General features: G+C 43.3%; 1 protein-coding gene and 1 pseudogene across 1 annotated transcript in view; both read left to right on the top strand.

The window, feature by feature from the left end:
- Nucleotides 1-5,196: 5,196 nt before the first annotated feature.
- Nucleotides 5,197-22,115, top strand: part of LOC124711752 (aldo-keto reductase family 1 member B1-like) — a 77,520-nt gene continuing 60,601 nt past the window's right edge. The window contains exon 1 of the mRNA XM_047241964.1: nucleotides 5,197-5,280. Coding sequence (XP_047097920.1) covers nucleotides 5,206-5,280 — 75 coding nt within the window. The 5' untranslated portion in view covers nucleotides 5,197-5,205. The remainder of the gene's footprint in view (nucleotides 5,281-22,115) is intronic.
- Nucleotides 14,178-14,292, top strand: LOC124712849 (annotated as a pseudogene).

The following is a 22,115-nucleotide window of genomic DNA, read 5'->3' as shown; positions in this document are numbered from 1 at the left end:
CCATTCTTCTTCTACTGTACTTCTTTCCCCCATTCGTGACAATGTTTCCCTTATGCTCTCTCTGAAACTTTGTACAACCTCTGGTTTAGTCAGTTTATCCAGGTTCCATCTCCTTAAATTCCCACCTTTTTGCATTTTCTTCAGGTTTAATCTACAGTTTATAACCAATAGATTGTGGTCAGAGTCCACATCTGCCCCTGGAAATATCTTACAATTTAAAACCTGGTTCCTAAATTTCTGTCTTACCATTACATAATCTATCTGATACCTTCTAGTATCTCCAGAATTCTTGCATGTATACAACCTTCTTTTATGATTCTTGAACCAAGTGTTAGCTGTGATTAAGTTATGCTCTGTGCAAAATTCTACCAGACAGCTCCCTCTTTCATTTCTTACCCCCAATCCATATTCACCTACTATGTTTCCTTCACTCCCTTTTCCTACTTTCGAATTCCAGTCACCCATGACTATTAAATTTTCGTCTCCCTTCACTACCTGAATAATTTCTTTAATCTCGTCATACAATTCATCAACTTCTTCATCATCTGCAGAGCTAGTTGGCATATAAACTCGTACTATTGTAGTAAGCGTGGGCTTCGTGTCTATCTTGGCCACAATAATGCGTTCACTATGCTGTTTGCAGTAGCTTACCGCAATCTTATCTAGAACTGGATTATTTTGTTGAACTACGCTGAAAACGTTTTCTAGGACAACTTGTGAAAGCCTGTAAAGTGAAAAATAGTTGAAATTTTTTGATTCAGAAGATAATCCTGATTGTTAATTGCTGTAATTGTTGCCAGAACTGCTACTGTTTTCCAGGAACCTCTTTTCTCAATTTTCAAAATTTCAAACAGCTTAATAGCTCTATACCACATGAAGAACCTTAAAGTATCTGTCATCCTACTACATACTTTACTGCTGCTGAGGCGCTATGATTTAAAAGTGCTTAAGCAAAACTAACTTTCATTTTATCGCAATGTCCTGGTCATCTTACAGTTCCTCGTAGGTTCGAAGCAAGTTTCAATTTTTCTCCTTGTCAAAATAATCGAGCCTTACAACAGGTTCAGTGGAGGCAGTTGTAAGTGACAAATTGTTATCTTCAGCGACTTGTTTGAGAAGAAGAATTTGGTTGGCAATTATTAAACGGTTTTTCAGATTCTTCAAAAAAAGTGCTACATCAGGCACGAAACACAGTTTCGTAAAGCACCCTTTTGGTTCATCTCAAATTGATGACGTGTAAAATGAAATTAATAAATGAAAATAGATTTTAAAGCGTAATATGAAATAGATTTTAAAGTTCTTGCGTAACTGTAATACGAATAATATAAACTCAAGAAGACAGTAGTGTTACTAAAAAAATGATGCTGCGAATGAGAATCAACCTAGCAAGAACTCTACCAATAGCCCAGAACGCTACCTATTATGCTACAGGGAACAACTTGTTCGTATTGAGTGTTTATTTACATCAAGATGATCCTCAGACAAGTGAAACATGCCGTAACCACTATCTCATTTGCATCTCTAAGAGAGAGTGGCAACTACTTTTTACGCATCTGCCGATTCTTTGGAACTACCAAAACAATGTTGCAAGAGTTTTTATAGAAGTATTTGTGCACTGTGGTAGTACATACCATTATAACACGTTTTCCGAAACGTAAATTCCATAACAAGACATCACTGTGAATAAACTTTGCGGCAATTAGAGCAGTATGCTAGCCGGGGATGTCACAGGCATCAAGTGACTCAAATGGAGAGTTTTAGCAACCTTCCAAATTATTTGAACTACATTTCAGTTTTTTTAAAATACTGGTATTAATGAAGAAAGAAGGCATGTTATGAGCATAAAACGACATAATTAAATATTTAAGACGATTTTCAGAAAACAGTCAAATATGGTATTCTTTGTTGTTGTCGAACCTCTTACCTCGCAGCATGTACTTCGTATTACCGAATAAAGCATATCAGATGGAGCGACATCCGGTGGATGTGGTGGTTGTGGTTCAACAATGAACACAAGTGACGTCAACTTTGCAGCCTTGGCATTGTTAGAGATGGTCCGCATATTGTCGTGCTGGAAAAGCATTCGTTTCAACCACTTTCCCTATCGCCTTTGCTGAATCCTGCGTCTAAGTCGTGTAAGGGTGTGACGGTACTCCCTACTATTGATACATAGCTGTTCCTTGTGGAAGCTAGTCCATTAGAACTATGCCACACAAGTGTGCCAAAAGACTCTGATCATCGCTTACCCGCCGATGGAGCACCACGAAATTTCTCGGGTCGGGGACTGCCAGGATCCTTCCACTGCACGGATTCGTCTTTCTTCTCGGATCTATCGTAGGAACACCATGGTTCGTCACCCTCACCAGTTCATCCAAAAAAATCTGGCTCTTCATTCTTCATTTCCATTAATCTACAGTAGACTTTAACTCCGTTCTCCTTCTGGACCTGTATCAAGTTCCGTGGAACCCGTTATGCACACGCCTTTTTCACATCCAAATCGTTATGAATAAAGGAGTGCTGGATTGCGCGGTCGAGACCTGTCTGCCATTCAGTTTTATCATAGGTTACACGCCTAACAATGAGACACAATTTCAATGTTCCCCGGAGGTCATGATAGTGATGGACGACCAGTTCTCACATTCTTACGTGTAGATTTCCTTCCGCTAGCGAACTCAGCGATCCAGTTCCAGCCCTTTTGTGGAAGAGCTTGTTGATCACACGCTGCAGATAAACGTTTATGAAAATTTGTTGTTTTGATTCCTTCCTTCCGCAGAAGCAAAGCCGTCCATCATTGTCCATGACACTCGCCTTCCATCTAGACCAGTGGTCGTCAAACGTTTTTGCTCAGGAGCCAATATTGACTTTGTGAGGCGACACCTACCGCGGCATATGTTAATTGGCAACCTACGTAAACGAAAATGTTATGAGCCCCTAACAGATAAGCTACAGTAAGGGCGCAGTAAGTTGGCTCCCAGCACTACAAATACTGACACTCAGCAACCCCAAAGTTCAGACACTGTAAGTGCCTGATGAAGTGTTGTGTTATCTGTGTTGTCATATTATTAATTGATTAACAACATTAATTGTGCTAATATTTAAATGCATTATGCAACATGAAAGCCATTTTTCTTTTACCCGTTGCATTGTCTTACAACAACCTTAGTTCAGTTTCCATACTCCTAGCTAAAAATATGTACCGCATTTGAAGATGATCGTCTGTATAATGTGCATTCATGAATCATTATTACTTCTGTGTCAAAATTTACGCCATAGCATCTGACTGGTATGTGTAGCGCACGCCCGCGAGTTGTCAGTACTGGAAGACAAACAACGTAACATTTCCCCTCTTACATCCTCTAACCCAGTGCTTCCAGCCCTTCTGAGAACATTCCCCCTTAGTAGAATCTGATATTAGCTGGTACCACCTACCCCCATTTCCCCCCTCCCCCCCCCCCCCCCTGCCCCCCATACCACCACCAACATCAACCATCAAACATCAGCGCCTAACTAATCTTCTTTTGAACAGTTCCTTTTCTAAATGACGAAAGATAAATGATATTTAGTGTTTGTAGATGCTTCATTAAACCATGAATTAATGAGACAATGGAACAATTGGTACCTCGTATTTCTAACACCACATTTTTTATAGAACGACGAAGCAAATGTCAGTGCATCGCGATTGCTACCTACAACTCTGTCTCGGTAAAGAAAGCTAATTACGCACATTGAGGGTAGCCACTTGTTATAAAAGAATGCTTGCTGTCCATTACTTCTCCCTCATTTAAAATCAATCAAATTGAAATGCAGGCACTAAACTTGTTGCCGGAAAATCACTTGATTGGTGGACTCCTTACTTCTGAATTGGCAGATATTGGACAACTTCAGGCTGTGAATGCTTTGTGTCTGTAGACTGCCGCTAATAATAATAATAATAATAATAATAATAACAATAACAATTATTATTATTATTATTTATTTTGTAGGCCCTACATTAGTGGAGTAGCCATTATGTAGCTACTGTTGTGTTGCGCTGTCAATTTGTTCGTTTATTGTTGCGAAGTGAATAATGAGGCAGTTTCTAGTCTATTATGGGAACTGTCTACAACGCAGAAAAGGCATTTTAATGAGATATTTAAGTATATGTCATGTATAAGTCTCCATTTTACTGTCGTAGATGAATGGTTAGAAGTATATATCTAGTGGACATTGTGTCACATTGTGACACACGTGAATGCTAGTATTTAAAAATGTGTTTTTGGTAACTTGTGTAATCAGTATTCAAATCTCACGAATTAGAGATAACATAAATGGCTTTTAAAGGTAATTTAGTTTCATGACTGAAACTGAATTGAGCACTTCTGTTGTATCTCTCAAAAATTTTGGTTTTACGTCTCAGGACGTAACTACCCCGATTTTGGGAATTATTGCTGTAACTCCTCAGTAGCCGCTCTACTTACCCCCATGTCTCTGAGATACGCCAACAACTTTTATTGGCTCATGCCCGAATTAACGTATGTCAATTAAAATTCAATACATCTTGTAATACTACTATCTCTGTAAATATTTTTATTTGTTACTGAGGAGAAAACTTGACTATTAAGTAAGCTCTTAGCGTTAGTTCACTATTTTGGCTTATGCTGTTAGTTGCTAGATGCACATTACTGTATCAAAAAATACTGCTGTAAACAGCGGACCGCACGAATACATGATTCGGGGCGCAGTTTGATGACTACTGATCTATTACATTGCCTTCTCTTCTGTCCTTTCACTGCATACAGTGCTCACATCTGCATTATAGAGTATGCGTGATGTACCAGAATCAGTTCAGCATCCTACGCGGGGACGTACCCGTAGTTTGAGAGGTACTTGTGAAACAAGAAAATTGAAAATCATTTCTGGACGTCCCTCGTAATACGAGAGAAAGTCTGGATTTTTGAATTGTCATCGTGAAAGGCGGGGAACATCAATGGAGCGATTAGGCAAAAATAAACTTGTCCTTCCGCTCAGCGCGTGCTCGAAGCCGGTGATGTTATCTGTCTCTTCCTATCTCATAGCTTCCCCGACCCCTTCTCGCGCTCCTAATCTGCTGTGATCGAAGCATCGCTTGTGCAACGCCACGCTATATTAGTCTATATTAGCGCACCGTTTGGCACCTGCCAGCAACAACTGCTCTGTCAGTCACACGTCTTCCGCCTCTCCACAGCCATGCCTTCGTTCGCACCTACTGTGAAGCTCAACAACGGGCGGATCATGCCGGCTTTCGGGCTCGGCACCTGGCAGGTAAACATGTAAAAACGAGCACTCTTTGAAAGATTTAGAAGTATCAAGCAAATTATTTTGGGACCATAGCAGGAACAAACTGCCCACAGCACCAACGTTAGCCTACGGTCGCAGGTTCGAATCCTACCTCGGGTATGGATGTGTGTGATGTCCTTAGGTTAGTTAGGTTTAAGTAGTTCTAAGTTCTAGGGGACTGATGTCCTCAGATGTTAAGTCCCATAGTGCTCAGAGCCATTTGAACCTACAGTTCACACGACATGAAATTGAACATAACGTGACTGCAGGCTACGGCTATTCGAGTGTGTAACTGGACAACAGTATTTCTTTCAGTCGTTTCGGCTATGTCGTTCTGACATTTTTTCTCTTTGTAGGGTCTTTCGTTTTCTGTCTTGTCTGACTCAGGTTTCTGTGCTTTGCCGGTTCTACCAGTGAACTCACGAACCGTGAGCAGTGTTGCCAACTCTAAAAAACCTGAGTCGCTAGATTCAATATCAAAAGTCGCTAGAAAGTCGCTAAAACTGATTTTACTAGAGTTGTACAGAAAATTTGAATGGTGCAATAAGCCAATGGGGAGGGGGGGGGGGGTAATAAAATATTATTAAAAATTGTCTCATACGTAATTGCTATATTGTCTTAATTAAATGACGCATCGCTTGCAACAACATACATATAAAATACACTAACGTTTAATTAAACATGCTATCATAATTGAAACAACACATACATTGTTGTATCAATCACAGTAGTCAAATATACTAGAAATATACAACTACATTTGTAACAAAAGAAAGCAAGAACTCAAATTAGGAAACAAAATATATAAATACCCGTATGTGAACTATTCATCGTCGTCACTCAGAAGATAGAATAACTCTTCTGTTTCATGCTCTGACAGAACTGTAGTTGATGTAGAGGGTTGAACATCGCTCAAAAGATGATGTTGCAGTTCGATTGGTTTTGTCGCAAAAGAGTAACTTTTGTTCGTTCCAATAAGCTCCAATACGTCTGACGGTATGCCAAAAGATGCAAAATCTTTATTTTGTTTCTCCAACTGGTCTCTCAATATGATCAAAGCATTAATTGTCTTTAACGATAATCTGTTACGTTGTTTAGTTTTTATAATGTTCATAGAACTGAATACTCTTTCCACTTCTGCATGTGAATGCGGTAGGCATAGAACAGTCATTGCTAGTTGTGAAATCAAAGAAAAAGGATTCTCACCTGCGGCATTTTTATACTGCAAAATCTCACTCCAAAATCGAACAGTGTTAGTAGTGTTATTCCACCTAATGAAGTTGATATTATGCCATTCTTGCAGCACACCGTCTATGAAATCGCCACTAAAACATAATTCTTTGGCTACATCCGCTACAGCATTATTTTTATTCACTTTTAGTGTTTCTTCAACATTCAGCACTGACATTTTTTTCAGGATCGTAACGTTACTTGGCAGTCTTTGTTGAATTTGTTTTGTGAGTTTCAGACTAAACTGAATGCACCTTTTCTTCAAATAAACTTTATTTTCTTCAGACAAACTTGCCTCAGACAATTTCTGTTCAAACATAAAACTAAGGTTCGGATTTGCGTTCATACATTCGCTTGGAACTGGTTTTGTCAACAAATCAACAGTTGGAAAAACTATGTTTTGTCCGAGCGACTGCATGAGAAATACAAGTGTATGTAGTAATTTAGTGGGGTCATTGTCTTCTCCTTGAAAAGCTTTTATTGCTATTTGTACGTCTTTTAAAGCATGTTTAAGGTAAAACATGTAAAGATGATTTGAGTTGTCATAATACATCTTGTACAAAAGATCGGCAGTGTAACAATTGTCTTGAACCATGGCAAGTGAAAAATGTAGCTTTAGTTCTTCCCAGTGCTCCAGAATTCTTCGTATTGCTGGTTCAATTGAAAGCCAACGTGTTGCACAGACCTTCAAAATTTTTATTGGCTGTTTTCCACAATTTATTGTCTCATAAACCTTTTCATATTCCTCTTGTCTTTTGGGTGAAATGGAGAACCAATTGTAGGTTTCCCGTACAAGAAACTCTATGTTTCTAGGTATGGTATTCACTGAGGCGTGCGAAAATGCAAGCTGAAGAGAGTGCGAAATGCAACGGATCAATACCAAATGCTACAAACCATATTCTCTCTTGAGTTGTTCGAAAAGCCTATTGTTTATTCCAACCATTGCAGAAGCATTATCTGTGCCAATTCCTACCATTTTAGCGATTGGAAGTTTGAGATCTTTCAAAGAATTCGCAAGAACAGCAGCCAGATTTCTTGCATCTCCGGTTTCTACTACAGCGAGTTTGAGAAATGCTGATCTAATGGTTTGGTTGTTTACACTATAGTACCGTATAACGATACCTAGCATTTTAGATATTGATACATCTGTGGAATCATCTATTAGTACGCTGTCTTTTTGGCTACCTATATCTTCAACCAATGTGTAAAATATGGAGCCAAAACTCCAGTTATAATGTTAGTGCACTTCGTACGATGTAACTGCATGTTTTTAGCGCCCTCATCAGCGGAAAACACCTTCTTGCACAGTATTCCTAAATGATCTACAGCTAAAATAGAACAATGTTCAGCAATAAATAAAGAAAAGGCGCATTCCGCTCTGCTTGCTTTTCCAACTGTAGTTTTCGGAACAATTTTCACAGGTAAGGTGGTTTGTGTTTTTTTAAAATCAATTTTTTGTTTATGCTTAATAGTTTTCGAATACTTTCTAATATCACAAACTCTGTTGCACATACATGACATCTTGCCTTGGATAAGTCTCCAACTCTCGTTTCAGCCACCCATTGAATTCAGGTTCTGCTTCCCACGCATCCCGATATTTTTGAGCGTACTGCTTCTTCTTCTGCGGTAAATCCATTATGTAAGCCGCCACAACATAAGTTTCATCAATTTATAATCACTGAAAATACATCAAAACTCAGGCGAACTAGAAGTCATGAAACAATCTACTCACTCGACTCGGTAACTCTATATCAGTCCTATTGTTCATTGTTTAAAACGTAATAATGTCTGAGGTACCCCCACCGAATTGTTCTTGCGTTACCACTGTGCATGTGGTAATAATTTCACTGTTAGTTAACATTTCGAAAAATTAGAGGTTGCTGGACAGAAACGTATTTTATTATACTTAATATTACGTATATTTTTTGTCAATTCGAAAAATAAAAGGAGTTCAAAAGTTGAAGAACTATAGATCAATACGCTATCGACGATAACAGGCTAGTATGTAATGAATAATGAATTGTTCTATAGTCAAGGTTTTCTTACTCTGTAGGCAATTCTCACATTCAGATTTACTAAATGCTGAACAATGCTACATGATCTGCTAAGAACTTAATTTAACTTCTTAAATCTAGAACAAAGTCAGTGTAGTACCCATTCTATAGTTAAAATCTTAGTTTTGTTAATGAAAATACTGGCCCAAAATAGTTTTGATTTGTACTTCAAAAGTCGTTAGTAGTCCAAAAGTCGCCAGATAAGTCGCTAAATAATTTTTGTCGCTAAAAAGTTTTTTTGTCGCTAAGACGAAGACAAAAGTCGCCATTTCTAGCGACAAAGTCGCTAAATTGGCAACACTGACCGTGAGGTATTGTTGGCAGCAAGTGTAGGCGTTGTACAACAATACGTATAAACCAAAAACACAACAAAAGACCGTGCCCAGTACTGTGTTGGAAACAGTATGCATTCAAAACAGGGTTCAGTCGTCTCTGAATGTACTGGGTGATAAAAAAGCCAGTATAAATTTGAAAACTGAATAAATCATGGAATAATGTAGACAGAGAGGTACGAATTGACACACATGCTTGGAATGACATGGGGTTTTATTAGAACCAAAAAAATACAAACGTGCAAAAAGTGTCCGACAGATGGCGCTTCATCTGATCAGAATAGCAATAATTAGCATAACGAAGTAAGACAAAGCAAAGATGATGTTCTTTACAGGAAATGCTCAGTATGTCCACCATCATTCCTCAACAATAGCTGTAGCCGAGGAATAATATTGTGAACAGCACTGTAAAGCATGTCCGGAGTTATGGTGAGGCATTGGCGTCGGATGTTGTCTTTCAGCATCCCTAGAGATGTCGGTCGATCACGATACACTTGCGACTTCAGGTAACCCCGAAGCCAATAATCGCACGGACTGAGGTATGGGGACCTGGGAAAGTGGCGGCTGAGCACACGATCATCACCAAACGACGTCCGCAAGAGATCTTTCATGCGCCAACCTGCATAAACATCGTACGTTCCAGCAGGTGTTTATCAGCCAGACTGGAGATGATGCGATTCTGTAACGTATCGGCGTACCTCTCACCCGTCACGGTAGCAGTTACAAAACCAGAATCACGAATTTCCTCGAAGAAAAAAGGCCCGCTAACGGTAGATGTGGTAAATCCAACCCATTTCTCGTCGTGCAATGGAGTTTTCACGACAGTTCTAGGATTTTCGGTAGCCCAAATTCTGCAGTTGTGGGCGTTGACAGATCCTCGGAGCGAGAAACTGAGCTTCGTCGGTCCACAACACCTTACTCAACCACACCGCAAATGCCCTCCGCTTCACTAAATCGCCAGGTACAGTTCATGATGCCGATGGATTTTGTACGGATAGCATCGGAGGGTACACCTCAGTGCCAACCAAACAGTAGTGTACGGAATGCCGGTGCGACGTCTGACTGCACGAGCGCTGACTTCCCCGTGAATAGACGAACCCGCTACAGTCTCCATTTCTTCCTGAGCTGTCTCAGCAGCATTACGTCTTGTGCTCGGTCGGTCACTAAGGGGTCTATCGTCTAAACAACTCGTGGCTTCGAACTTCTAAATAATTCTCGCCGCATTTGTCAACGGACCTTTACCCGTTCGAATGCCCTTCCTATGGCGATAGGATCGTAACGCTGAACTAGCACATTCCCCATTCTGATAACACAGCTTCACTAAAAGCGCCTTTCCAGGTAACGCCAACATGCTGCAACTGCTGGCGCATCTGATTCTCTCTCTCATTGCAGCTCCTTTTATACACGATTGTCATGCGCAGTCACTGACGTTTTGCTGTCCAGCGCCATCTGTCGGACATTTAGTGAACTTTGTTTTTTTTTTGGTTCTAATAAAACCCCATGTCATTCCAAGCATGTGTGTCAATTTTTACCTCTCTATCTACATTATTCCGTCGTTTATTAAGTTTTAAAATTTATACTGACTTTTTGATCTCCCGGTGTAAATACAGCACCTGTGTAGTTTTCGAGGGAATTTTGTACCATTCTTGCTGCAAAATAGTGGTACATTCAGATAACATTTATGGAGGTGGATAGCAATCAAGCACCCATCTCTCCCAGGCAGACCACAAACGCTCAATAATATTGAGATATGGTGACTATGGTGGCCAGGGGAGATTCGACAATTCACATTCATCCTCACGAAATCACGTCTGGACGATGTGAGTTGTGTAAACAGGGGGCCCGTCGTCTTGGAACAAGCGTCACTGTTGCTGAACTGACACTGTACCATAGGACGGACGTGATCAGTCAAAATGGTCGCGTAATCCTTGGCAGTACTGCGCCCTTGCATAGTAAACGTGGGGTCTATGGAATATCACGATATGGACGCCCAAATCATCAACAATCCTCGCCATGTTTCACTGTTAGCAGCAAGCAGTCTGAATCGTAGGCTTGGGACGACCTTCTACACACATAAAAAGAAAAAAGGTTTAGCATCACCTCGGTTCCGACAGTTCCTGAACCTGTACAGAAAATTGGAATAGAGATCAACATAAACATCATTTTCGCCCTTTTTATTGCTCTTCAAAACCACACATTGCATGTTGTACCACCACACAGCGAGACCTTCAGAGGTGGTGATCCAGATTGCTGTACACACCGGTACCTCTAATATCCAGTAACACTTCCTCTTGCATTGATGGTTGCCTGTATTCGCCGTGGCATACTATCCACAAGTTCATCAAGGCACTGTTGGTCCAGATTGTCCCACTGCTCACCGGCGATTCAGCGTAGATCCCGCAGAGTGGTTGGTGTGCAGCGTCGTCCATAAACAGACCTTTTCAATCTATCCCAGGCATTTTCGATAGGGTTCATGTCTGGAGAACATGCTGGCCACTCTTGTCGAGCGATGTCGTTAGTCTATCCTGAAGGAAGTAATTCACAAGATGTGCACGGTGGGGGCGCGAATTGTCGTCCATAAAGACGAATGCCTCAGCAATATGCTACCGATATGGTTGCACTATCGGTCGGAGGATGGCATTCACGTATCATATAGCCGTTACAGCACCTTCCATGACCACCAGTGGCGTACGTCGGCCCCACATAATGCCACCGCAAAACATCAGGGAACCTCTACCTGACCGGGTTGGCTCCAAACACGTCTCCGACGATTGTCTGGTAGAAGGTATATGTGACACTCATCGGTGAAGATAACGTGGTGACAATCCTGAGCGGTCCATTCGGCATGTTGTTGAGCCCATCCGTACCGCGCTGCACGGTGTCGTGGTTGCAAAGATGGAACTCGCCGTGGACGTCGGGGGTGAAGTTGCGCATCATGCAGCCTATTGCGCACAGTTTGAGTCGTAACACGACGTCATGTGGCTGCACGAAAAGCATTATTCAACATGGTGGCGTTGCTGTCATGGTTCCTCCGATCCATAATCCGTAGGTAGCGGTCATCCAATGCAGTAGTAGCCCTTGGGTGGCCTGAGCGAGGCAGGTCGTTGACAGTTCCTGTCTCTCTGTATCTTCTCCATGTCCGAACAACATCGCCTTGATCACTCCGAGACGCCCAGACACTTCCCTTGTTGAGAGCCCTTCCTGGCACAAAGTAACAATGCGGACGCGATCGAACCGTGGTATCGACCTTCTAGGCACGGTTGAAGTGCAGACAACACTAGCTGTGTACCTCCTTCCTGGTGGAATGACTGGAACTGATCGACTGTCCGACCCCCTCCGTCTAATAGGCTCTGCTCATGTATGGTTGTTTATATCTTTGGGCGGGTTTACTGACATCTCAGAACAGTCAAAGGGACCGTGTCTGTGATATAACACCCACAGTCAACGTCTATCTTCAGGAGTTCTTGGAACCGGGGTGATGCAAAACATTTCTTGATGTGTGTATAATGACTTTTGCTGCTGTCGTCATCTGATTTTACGTCACAGTACTCTTCAATGATCTTCCGTCACGATCACTCAACACACACTTTCGTCCGAGCGGTTGATTTTTTCCTCTTTCCCTGTACACGATGTGAATCTTCAATACGGTGTCTATTGAAAAATCACTCTGGGTCTGCTGTTTACGGAAGCACCCATTATACGAGCATCAACAATTCACCCACGTTCATATTCACTTAGCTCCGACATAATGCACTCGTAACTATACAGAACACTTTTCTGACGACGGCTGACACTTGCGACGTATTGAGGACACTGCAGACGTGCCGTTCGTGGTCAAATACAGCAGCGCAACCTGCAGGCTTGAATGTGTTGCACAACTTGGCTAGAAGAAGGGATCGGTTGGTAGGACACGTTCTGAGGCTCAAGGGGTTACCAATTTAGTATTGGAGGGCAGCGTGGAGGGTAAAAATCGTAGAGGGAGACGAAGAGATGAATACACTAAGTAGATTCAGAAGGATGTAGGTTGCAGTAGGTACTAGGAGATGAAGAAGCTTGCAAAGGATAGAGTAGTATGGAGAGCTGAATCAAACCATTCTCTGGACTGAATACCACAACGAAACAACAACAACAACCAGGTAAAAAAAAAAAAAAAAAAAAAAAAAACATACAGGTATATCAATCGACATAGCAGCAGTGCTAAAATGTTTGGTTTTAAATAAAACTATTTCTAAAAACGAGTTATGTTTATTTGCAAAATTTCCGTTTTTTTTAATTCCGCGGGGGGACAGGGGAGGAGGGGAGAGCCGCACGACCCGTACAAGGCGCCCTATACCGCGTGGCTACCCTGCGCGGCTCTCTAACATCGCTATACTGCACAATGGCACCTCGATACTTTGGCAGTATTTTACAAAGTACGGTAGCAATGAAGCACAGTGATCCATTTGCTTTAAAAGATGAAGAAAGGGAGGTGGTAAAGCGAGCTTGCGACGTAATGGAAGGAGAAATCATTAACAATGTTCCTTGGCAAAGAATTTAAATTTGGTTGTTACATCTATCATTTTATTGATGCGCTATAAAGTTGGGATAATAACTGATCTGTTAATTTTGTGGTTGGTTCAGGGTGAAAAATTGATATAATCCAAAACTGACGATACAGGGAAGTCATCAACGTGTGAACTTTCGCTCACGCCGTCGCCATGCCTGTTCCTTCAATTTCGCCATCTTCGCTGGAGACAATGAGGCCAATTTCTGCCACTTCCGCAAACTGCTATCGATCGAGATCTCCTACTCCTTCACCGACAGAATTTTTTCAATCTTTGTTCGAAGTCTAAGTTTATTACTGGAAATAACAGCAATAAAAAACCGAGAATCGGTTATTTCAAAAACAGGTTATTTTGAGCGGTTTTGACAGTCTGATTAAACTGGGATAAAAAAAGACATAACCGAAAACCGATTGTTTCGGCCATAACCGCCATCCCTAGCATCGATTACCATGTCACTCGCCAATTGTGCAGGCTTGTCGCTCCTTTTAACTTATGCAAGAGCAAAGGAGCACTCAGAAGTTCCCATCATAAGGTACTCCACTATTTTGTGTAATTCAAATGCGTTTTGTGTTTGCTACTCAGTGGTGACACTATCTCCACAATATACAGGGTGTCTCAGGAGGAGTAGTAACTATTTTAGTATCTGGCAGTATAGACCAATTCGAGTAAAACATTCCATATAACATGTATCCCATTTTATTGGTTACTTAATCTATCCTGGGGCCAACGGTCTTGCCGCAGTGGTAACACCGGTTGCCATCAGATCACCGAAGTTAAGCGCTGTCGGGCTGGGCTAGCACTTGGATGGGTGACCCGGTCTGCCGAGCGCTGTTGGCAAACGGTGTGCACTCAGCCCTTGCGAGGCAAACTGAGGAGCTACTTGATTGAGAAGAAGCGGCTCCGGTCTCGGAAACTGACATACGGCCGGGAGAGCGGTGTGCTGACCACATGCCCCTCCATATCCGCATCCAGTGACGCCTGTAGGCAGAGGATGACACGGCGGCCAGTCGGTACCTTCGGACCCTCATGGCCTGTGCGGGAGGAGAGTTCTAATCTATCCAACCAAGAAGTTTTTATTATTGTTCACGCCGACTATCAGTTGGGCATGTTTAAGTTGTCACAATGCCTTTCATGGCCCTTATCTCTACTACACTTATGTTCAGAAAAAACAGAACACCTTGAACAACTCGAGATAGGATGTTCATATTCATAGGTCATGTACATTAACGTGTTCTGCAGAAATGATTAGCATTTAAAGCATGTCGGGCAGCGAGTTCAAGGTCAACATCGATATCACGGCGCAACACCACCTGCTGGTAAAACATACCGGCGGCTCTCGTCGTCGCTTTAAACCGAAGGTAATGGATCAGTGTGACTTGAGCAGCAGTGCAGGACGCCTTGCAGACGTATGCACGAACCGTACCGTCAGATCAGTTTAGTTTAAAAGAGGGCGCATTATTGGCTCGAGAGAATGTGATGCATCCATCCGGGAAATTGTTGCTCGTGTGGGACGAAGTGATTCGCAGTATAATGACTGAGTGCAGAATGGCTTACGGAAGGCCATAGAGCATGACGAGATGGGTGAGGTCGCACGATCCAGACCACCCCCTTCCCCCGAGAAGATCGACACCTCATCCGAATGGCAATGCAGGACAGACCTGCGTCCTCTTCGGCTCTGGTGCAACAGTAAAATTATGTAACACATGGTACACTAGCCGTTTATTACGGCACGGGTTACGTGCGCGTCGTCCGCTTCTACGCCTACCTTTGACGAATGTGAGGAACACGCTAGACGGCGGTGGTGTATGGTGCACCGTCACTGGGGTAGGAATCGTATCAGGTAGTGTTTTCGGACAAAGTCACGTTCTGTTTGAAAATGATGGCCGCATGTTGGTTCGCCTCAGAAAGGGGGAGTGACATCCAGTGGCGGATACAGAAAAACCTCAAGGAGGGTGCGCTAAAGATATCTTGAGCTACCTTTACTTTTACCGTAATGAAAATTAATCAAGTCATATGCAAAGTTTAAGAAAGTTTTATTTAATACGATGACACGGACGCGGACATAGGAAAGCACAACCACTCGATAACTCGATTCAGTCGAGTCGACTGATGAACGAAACAAACGAATAGTGTGCGAGCTGACTGGCGGGGGCGGCGCGGGTGGCAATGCGGGCGGCCCCCCATATATGTCTCTGGTGACATCACAGTGACTGCGTTCGCACAAAACTTATAGCGCCAACTCAAGGCCTTATGGTGAGGAATACTATTAGGTACAATCACAATGACCAGTGCAACCTACGTGATTCACATCCTGCGACCCGCAGCCATACCCTTTCTGCACACACCCCAGACGCTATTTGTCAGCAAGACAATGCATGACCACATGTTGCTGCACAACATGTGCCTTCTTGGTGTCACATGATGTCACCCTTTTTCCATGGCCCGTCAAGTTAGCAGACTTTTCGTCAATCGGAAATGTGTGAGGATATAGTGAAAAGATAGGTGCAGCACTGTGACCCAATATCAATCACCACAGATGAACTCTGGTACTAGGTGAATGCTGCATAGATGAATGTAGCACAGGACGCCTTTCGCGCGTTATGTGCGTCGATGCCATCACGTATGGAGCAAGTTATTATGGCCCATGCGGGACTCTGTGCTTACTTGGCAAGATGACACTTGCCGAGCCGAGGTGACTGAAATGCTGAGCATTCCTGCAGAACATACTGATATACATGTCCTGTGAATATGAACGTCCTATCTGTAGTCAGAAAGTACACTCCTGGAAATTGAAATAAGAACACCGTGAATTCATTGTCCCAGGAAGGGGAAACTTTATTGACACATTCCTGCGGTCAGATACATCACATGATCACACTGACAGAACCACAGCCACATAGACACAGGCAACAGAGCATGCACAATGTCGGCACTAGTACAGTGTATATCCACCTTTCGCAGCAATGCAGGCTGCTATTCTCCCATGGAGACGATCGCAGAGATGCTGGATGTAGTCCTGTGGAACGGCTTGCCATGCCATTTCCACCTGGCGCCTCAGTTGAACCAGCGTTCGTGCTGGACGTGCAGACCGCGTGAGACGACGCTTCATCCAGTCCCAAACATGCTCAATGGGGGACAGATCCGGAGATCTTGCTGGCCAGGGTAGTTGACTTACACCTTCTAGAGCACGTTGGGTGGCACGGGATACATGCGGACGTGCATTGTCCTGTTGGAACAGCAAGTTCCCTTGCCGGTCTAGGAATGGTAGAACGATGGGTTCGATGACGGTTTGGATGTACCGTGCACTATTCAGTGTCCCCTCGACGATCACCAGTGGTGTACGGCCAGTGTAGGAGATCGCTCCCCACACCATGATGTCGGGTGTTGGCCCTGTGTGCCTCGGTCGTATGCAGTCCTGATTGTGGCGCTCACCTGCACGGCGCCAAACACGCATACGACCATCATTGGCACCAAGGCAGAAGCGACTCTCATCGCTGAAGACGACACGTCTCCATTCGTCCCTCCATTCACGCCTGTCGCGACACCACTGGAGGCGGGCTGCACGATGTTGGGGCGTGAGCGGAAGACGGCCTAACGGTGTGCGGGACCGTAGCCCAGCTTCATGGAGACGGTTGCGAGTGGTCCTCGCCGATACCCCAGGAGCAACAGTGTCCCTAATTTGCTGGGAAGTGGCGGTGCGGTCCCCTACGGCACTGCGTAGGATCCTACGGTCTTGGCGTGCATCCGTGCGTCGCTGCGGTCCGGTCCCAGGTCGACGGGCACGTGCACCTTCCGCCGACCACCGGCGACAACATTGATGTGCTGTGGAGACCTCACGCCCCACGTGTTGAGCAATTCGGCGGTACGTCCACCCGGCCTCCCGCATGCCCACTATACGCCCTCGCTCAAAGTCCGTCAACTGCACATACGGTTCACGTCCACGCTGTCGCGGCATGCTACCAGTGTTAAAGACTGCGATGGAGCTCCGTATGCCACGGCAAACTGGCTGACACTGACGGCGGCGGTGCACAAATGCTGCGCAGCTAGCGCCATTCGACGGCCAACACCGCGGTTCCTGGTGTGTCCGCTGTGCCGTGCGTGTGATCATTGCTTGTACAGCCCTCTCGCAGTGTCCGGAGCAAGTATGGTGGGTCTGACACACCGGTGTCAATGTGTTCTTTTTTCCATTTCCAGGAGTGTATATTCTGTTTTTTCTGAACGTGACTGTATCTCGACAATGAGGTCCTAGGCTTTGGCTACAGGGATGGGTATGTTCTTCCAACATGACGGGGTCCCTGTATAAACTATACAGAGTGAAAAGTGTTTAAGCCGACAAACTCCGGGAGGTAGTAGGGGACATCAAAACAAATATTTTTCCCTAATGTCGTTTTTTCCTATGAGGAGTGTTTAAACCGGCAGAGGAAGATTTCTCTGGCAGCAAATTAATCAAACCAAGAAACACATCTCCATTTTTTTATGACCAAGAGACAACACATTAACGCAACCCAATTTCAATTACAGTAGATTTTCAAAAATGCAGGACAGACCTGCGTCCTCTCCGGCTCTGGTGCAACAGTAAAATTATCTAACACATCGTACACTAGCCGTTTGACACGTAAACAAAGGTTACACCGTCGGATCATGTTCTGTCTGACACGGGCAAAAACCCCAGGAGTATCCTGAATTGTTACTGCTGCTGCTACTATCCGGGCAACCAGATCCTCTTCTGATGCAACAGGAGTTGCGTAAACAAGGTTGCGCATCTCTCTCCACACAAAAAAGTCCAGAGGGGACGTATCTGCGAATCCAGCAGGCCATGGTACAGGACTACCTCTGCCAATCCACGATTCTGGGAACCGTCGGTCCAGGAATCGACGGCGCCCCGTCATGTTGGAACCACATGCGTTGTCTTGTAGGGAGCGGGACGTCTTCCAGCAATTCAGGCAGTGCTCTGGGTGGATAATCAACTGGTTCCAGGTTGTGGACACGCTGTAAGTGAAATGGACGTAACAATTGCTCTCGGAAGACTGTTCTTACATTCGTCTGATTCGTCCCCATTTTACGTGAAATTACACGAGTGCTGATTGAAGGATCCCGCTCCACATGCTGCAGGACAGCTTCCTCAAATTGCAGCGTTCTTACCGTGCGACGGCGTCCCTGTCCAGGTAATCTGCTAAATGACCCGGTCTCACGCAGACGTTGGTACACAGCAGAAGAGGTCGTATGATGCGGGATACGGCGATTAGGATGTTGTTGTTGATAAACCCGCTGTGCAGCTCGTCCGTTGTGGTGCGCTACGTAGTACGCACTAACCATATCAGTGCATTCACTCCATGTGTATCGCTCCATTAGTAAACAGAGACAATGCACTACTACGCTGGTGAACAGCAGTTGCCTACAACTGAAGAGCGTAATACGCCCTCTAACAAGTGAAGATATTAATACGCCTCTAACAACTGAAGAGTGTAATACGGCCTCCACCGGTTTAAATAAGCCTCATAGGAAAAATGACATTAGGGAAAAATATTTGTTTCGATGTCCCCTACAACCTTCCAGAGTTTGTCGGTTTAAATACTTTTCACCCTGTGGTAACAAAATTTTTTCTCAGATACATGAACAGTGTGTTGGAGGAGAATAAGACTTTGTTCAGTGCAGTCCTTCAACAAAAACACGCAGAATTTCTACACGTATCAGTATTCCACTTACAAGAATACGGCGGACGTTAGGGATACACAGCCGCTGTCCCTATCGTTTACAGCCGATTTATTTATCCATTGTTTATGTGGCGTGAACAGATTAGGGCCTTCAGGCCCTCTCTTACAGTTAACATCTTCTAAAGAGTTGATTGCCGTTGATTAATTCCAAATTGTGAAGTAATCTCATTAGTTCTGTTTGCTGATGAAGCCACTTTTCACTCGTGAATGTATAAATAACACTCGTAACTCACAGTAGTTGTCCGACGAAAACCCACATATCTTTGTGGAAACACATTTTCAAGAAGTATAAATGTGTGATGCGGCATGATAGACTATCAGTTTATTGGGAATGATGATTTGCCACTTCGTCTTACACGACCTCCTGATCTCTATTATCTTAAAAACCAGCTTCTAGGCTTATTGGAAGAGGTTAATTTGGCTACAGGGATGGATATGTTCTTCTAGCATCACGGGGCCCCTGTGCATTCTAGTAGCCAATTGAAACATCGTCTAAACTTAACCTTCCCAGGAAAATGGATCGGCAGAAATGGTCGCGTTTCTTGGCCACCAAAAACTCCAGACTTAACGCATTTTAATTTTTGGGAGCCGGTACGGCTGAAAGAAGAAGTCTGCAAAGAAAAAATAAACACAAGTGACATAGTGATCGGTCGTATTATGAATAGTGCTGCCAAGACGACCTCAAAAGAGCTAGACATGGTGTTGTCAAGAGAATTTGAACGTTCATTGAGGTCGGTGGTGGATCTTGTGAAAATATACTTTAAACTCAATTATTTGGCTTTGCTTAACACCTTGTGCGAGTATCTTTTTGGTTACACTTTGATGGCTGTATCGCTGCAACAAATAAAAAATTAGATACATGCTGTATGGAATGTTTTCTTCGAATTCCTCTGCATACCACCAGCTAAAATATTTAGCATTTCTCCTAAAAGACCTTGTTTTTCTTCATTTATAACCCACTCTTTGTTTGGAAATACTATACAAAAATACTCGAAGTCCACAACTGTAGCGGCCCCCATGGTACAAAATAATCGAAACTTTTCCAAATTTACACGAGATGACTCACAAACAAGTCCAGCACTGCGACCCTCTCTGTGCAAGCCAGGTGTCAATATCGCACGTGCCGAAAATTCTAAGTTCAAACCAATAGCTGCGAAAGCTGAAGAATAAGTGAAATTCACTGTCACTGAAGCTGCGTCACGTCACTGCAGATTTCACCAACAATGTCGTCTGGCGTAATAGTGTTAACCTTTCATAGCTGATGGGTTCTGAGTGCGGCCAATTAGCGCTCCAATAACAACCGCGAGTAGCATAGTGAGGCTTCGTTGAGTCTAACACTTATTTGTAGTTAATTGAGGTATTTCCGAGCCCGAGGCAGTTTCTCGCGATAGGAGGTTGCCAACTGTGTCTTCTTCTTGTAGAAATTATATTTATATTAATTTATTCAGTCACTAAATGTTGCTACCACCTGTTACAAAAACATTTAGCTTTTCTATATCTTGAAGTACGATTCAGTAAACAGACACTCCAGTCTTTCGAAGTTCTTTCCAACCACTGCAAATGTTATATTACGTATGTTTACCCATATCATTAACGCCCTTATGCTGCAGGAACATAGAGGAAGTCTAAACTTGAACATTATGACGTTTGTAAGGAAAAAAAGAATTATTTCTATGAAGCTACTCGGGTTCAGGAAAAGCAGCACATACGAAATATAGCTTGTTTTACTAACGCGTTGTTGTTGTTGTTGTGGTCTTCAGTCCTGAGACTGGTTTGATGCAGCTCTCCATGCTACTCTATCCTGTGCAAGCTTTTTCATCTCCCAGTACCTACTGCAACCTACATCCTTCTGAATCTGCTTAGTGTATTCATCTCGTGGTCTCCCTCTACGATTTTTACCCTCCACGCTGCCCTCCAATACTAAATTGGTGATCCCTTGATGCCTCAGAACATGCCCTACCAACCGATCCCTTCTTCTGGTCAAGTTGTGCCACAAACTTCTCTTCTCCCCAATCCTATTCTATACTTCCTCAATAGTTACATGATCTACCCATCTAATCTTCAGCATTCTTCTGTAGCACCACATTTCGAAAGCTTCTATTCTCTTCTTGTCTAAACTATTTATCGTCCATGTTTCACTTCCATACATGGCTACACTCCATACGAATACTTTCAGAAATGACTTCCTGACACTTAAATCAATACTGGATGTTAACAAATTTCTCTTCTTCAGAAACGCTTTCCTTGCCATTGCCAGTCTACATTTTATATCCTCTCTACTTCGACCATCATCAGTTATTTTGCTCCCCAAATAGCAAAACTCCTTTACTACTTTAAGTGCCTCATTTCCTAATCTAATTCCCTCAGCATCACCCGACTTAATTAGACTACATTCCATTATCCTTGTTTTGCTTTTGTTGATGTTCATCTTATATCCTCCTTTCAAGACACTGTCCATTCCATTCAACTGCTCTTCCAAGTCCTTTGCTGTCTCTGACAGAATTACAATGTCATCGGCGAACCTCAAAGTTTTTATTTCTTCTCCATGAATTTTAATACCTACTCCGAATTTTTCTTTTGTTTCCTTTACTGCTTGCTCAATATACAGATTGAACAACATCGGGGAGAGGCTACAACCCTGTCTTACTCCCTTCCCAACCACTGCTTCCCTTTCATGTCCCTCGACTCTTATAACTGCCATCTGGTTTCTGTACAAATTGTAAATAGCCTTTCGCTCCCTGTATTTTACCCCTGCCACCTTTATAATTTGAAAGAGGGTATTCCAGTCAACATTGTCAAAAGCTTTCTCTAAGTCTACAAATGCTAGAAACGTAGGTTTGCCTTTCCTTAATCTTTCTTCTAAGATAAGTCGTAAGGTCAGTATTGCCTCACGTGTTCCAGTGTTTCTACGGAATCCAAACTGATCTTCCCCGAGGTTGGCTTCTA

The sequence above is a fragment of the Schistocerca piceifrons genome, chromosome 8 (genome assembly GCF_021461385.2).
Source record: "Schistocerca piceifrons isolate TAMUIC-IGC-003096 chromosome 8, iqSchPice1.1, whole genome shotgun sequence".
Classification (NCBI taxonomy): Eukaryota; Metazoa; Arthropoda; class Insecta; order Orthoptera; family Acrididae; genus Schistocerca; species Schistocerca piceifrons.
This window is presented reverse-complemented; position numbering and strand designations above follow the sequence as displayed.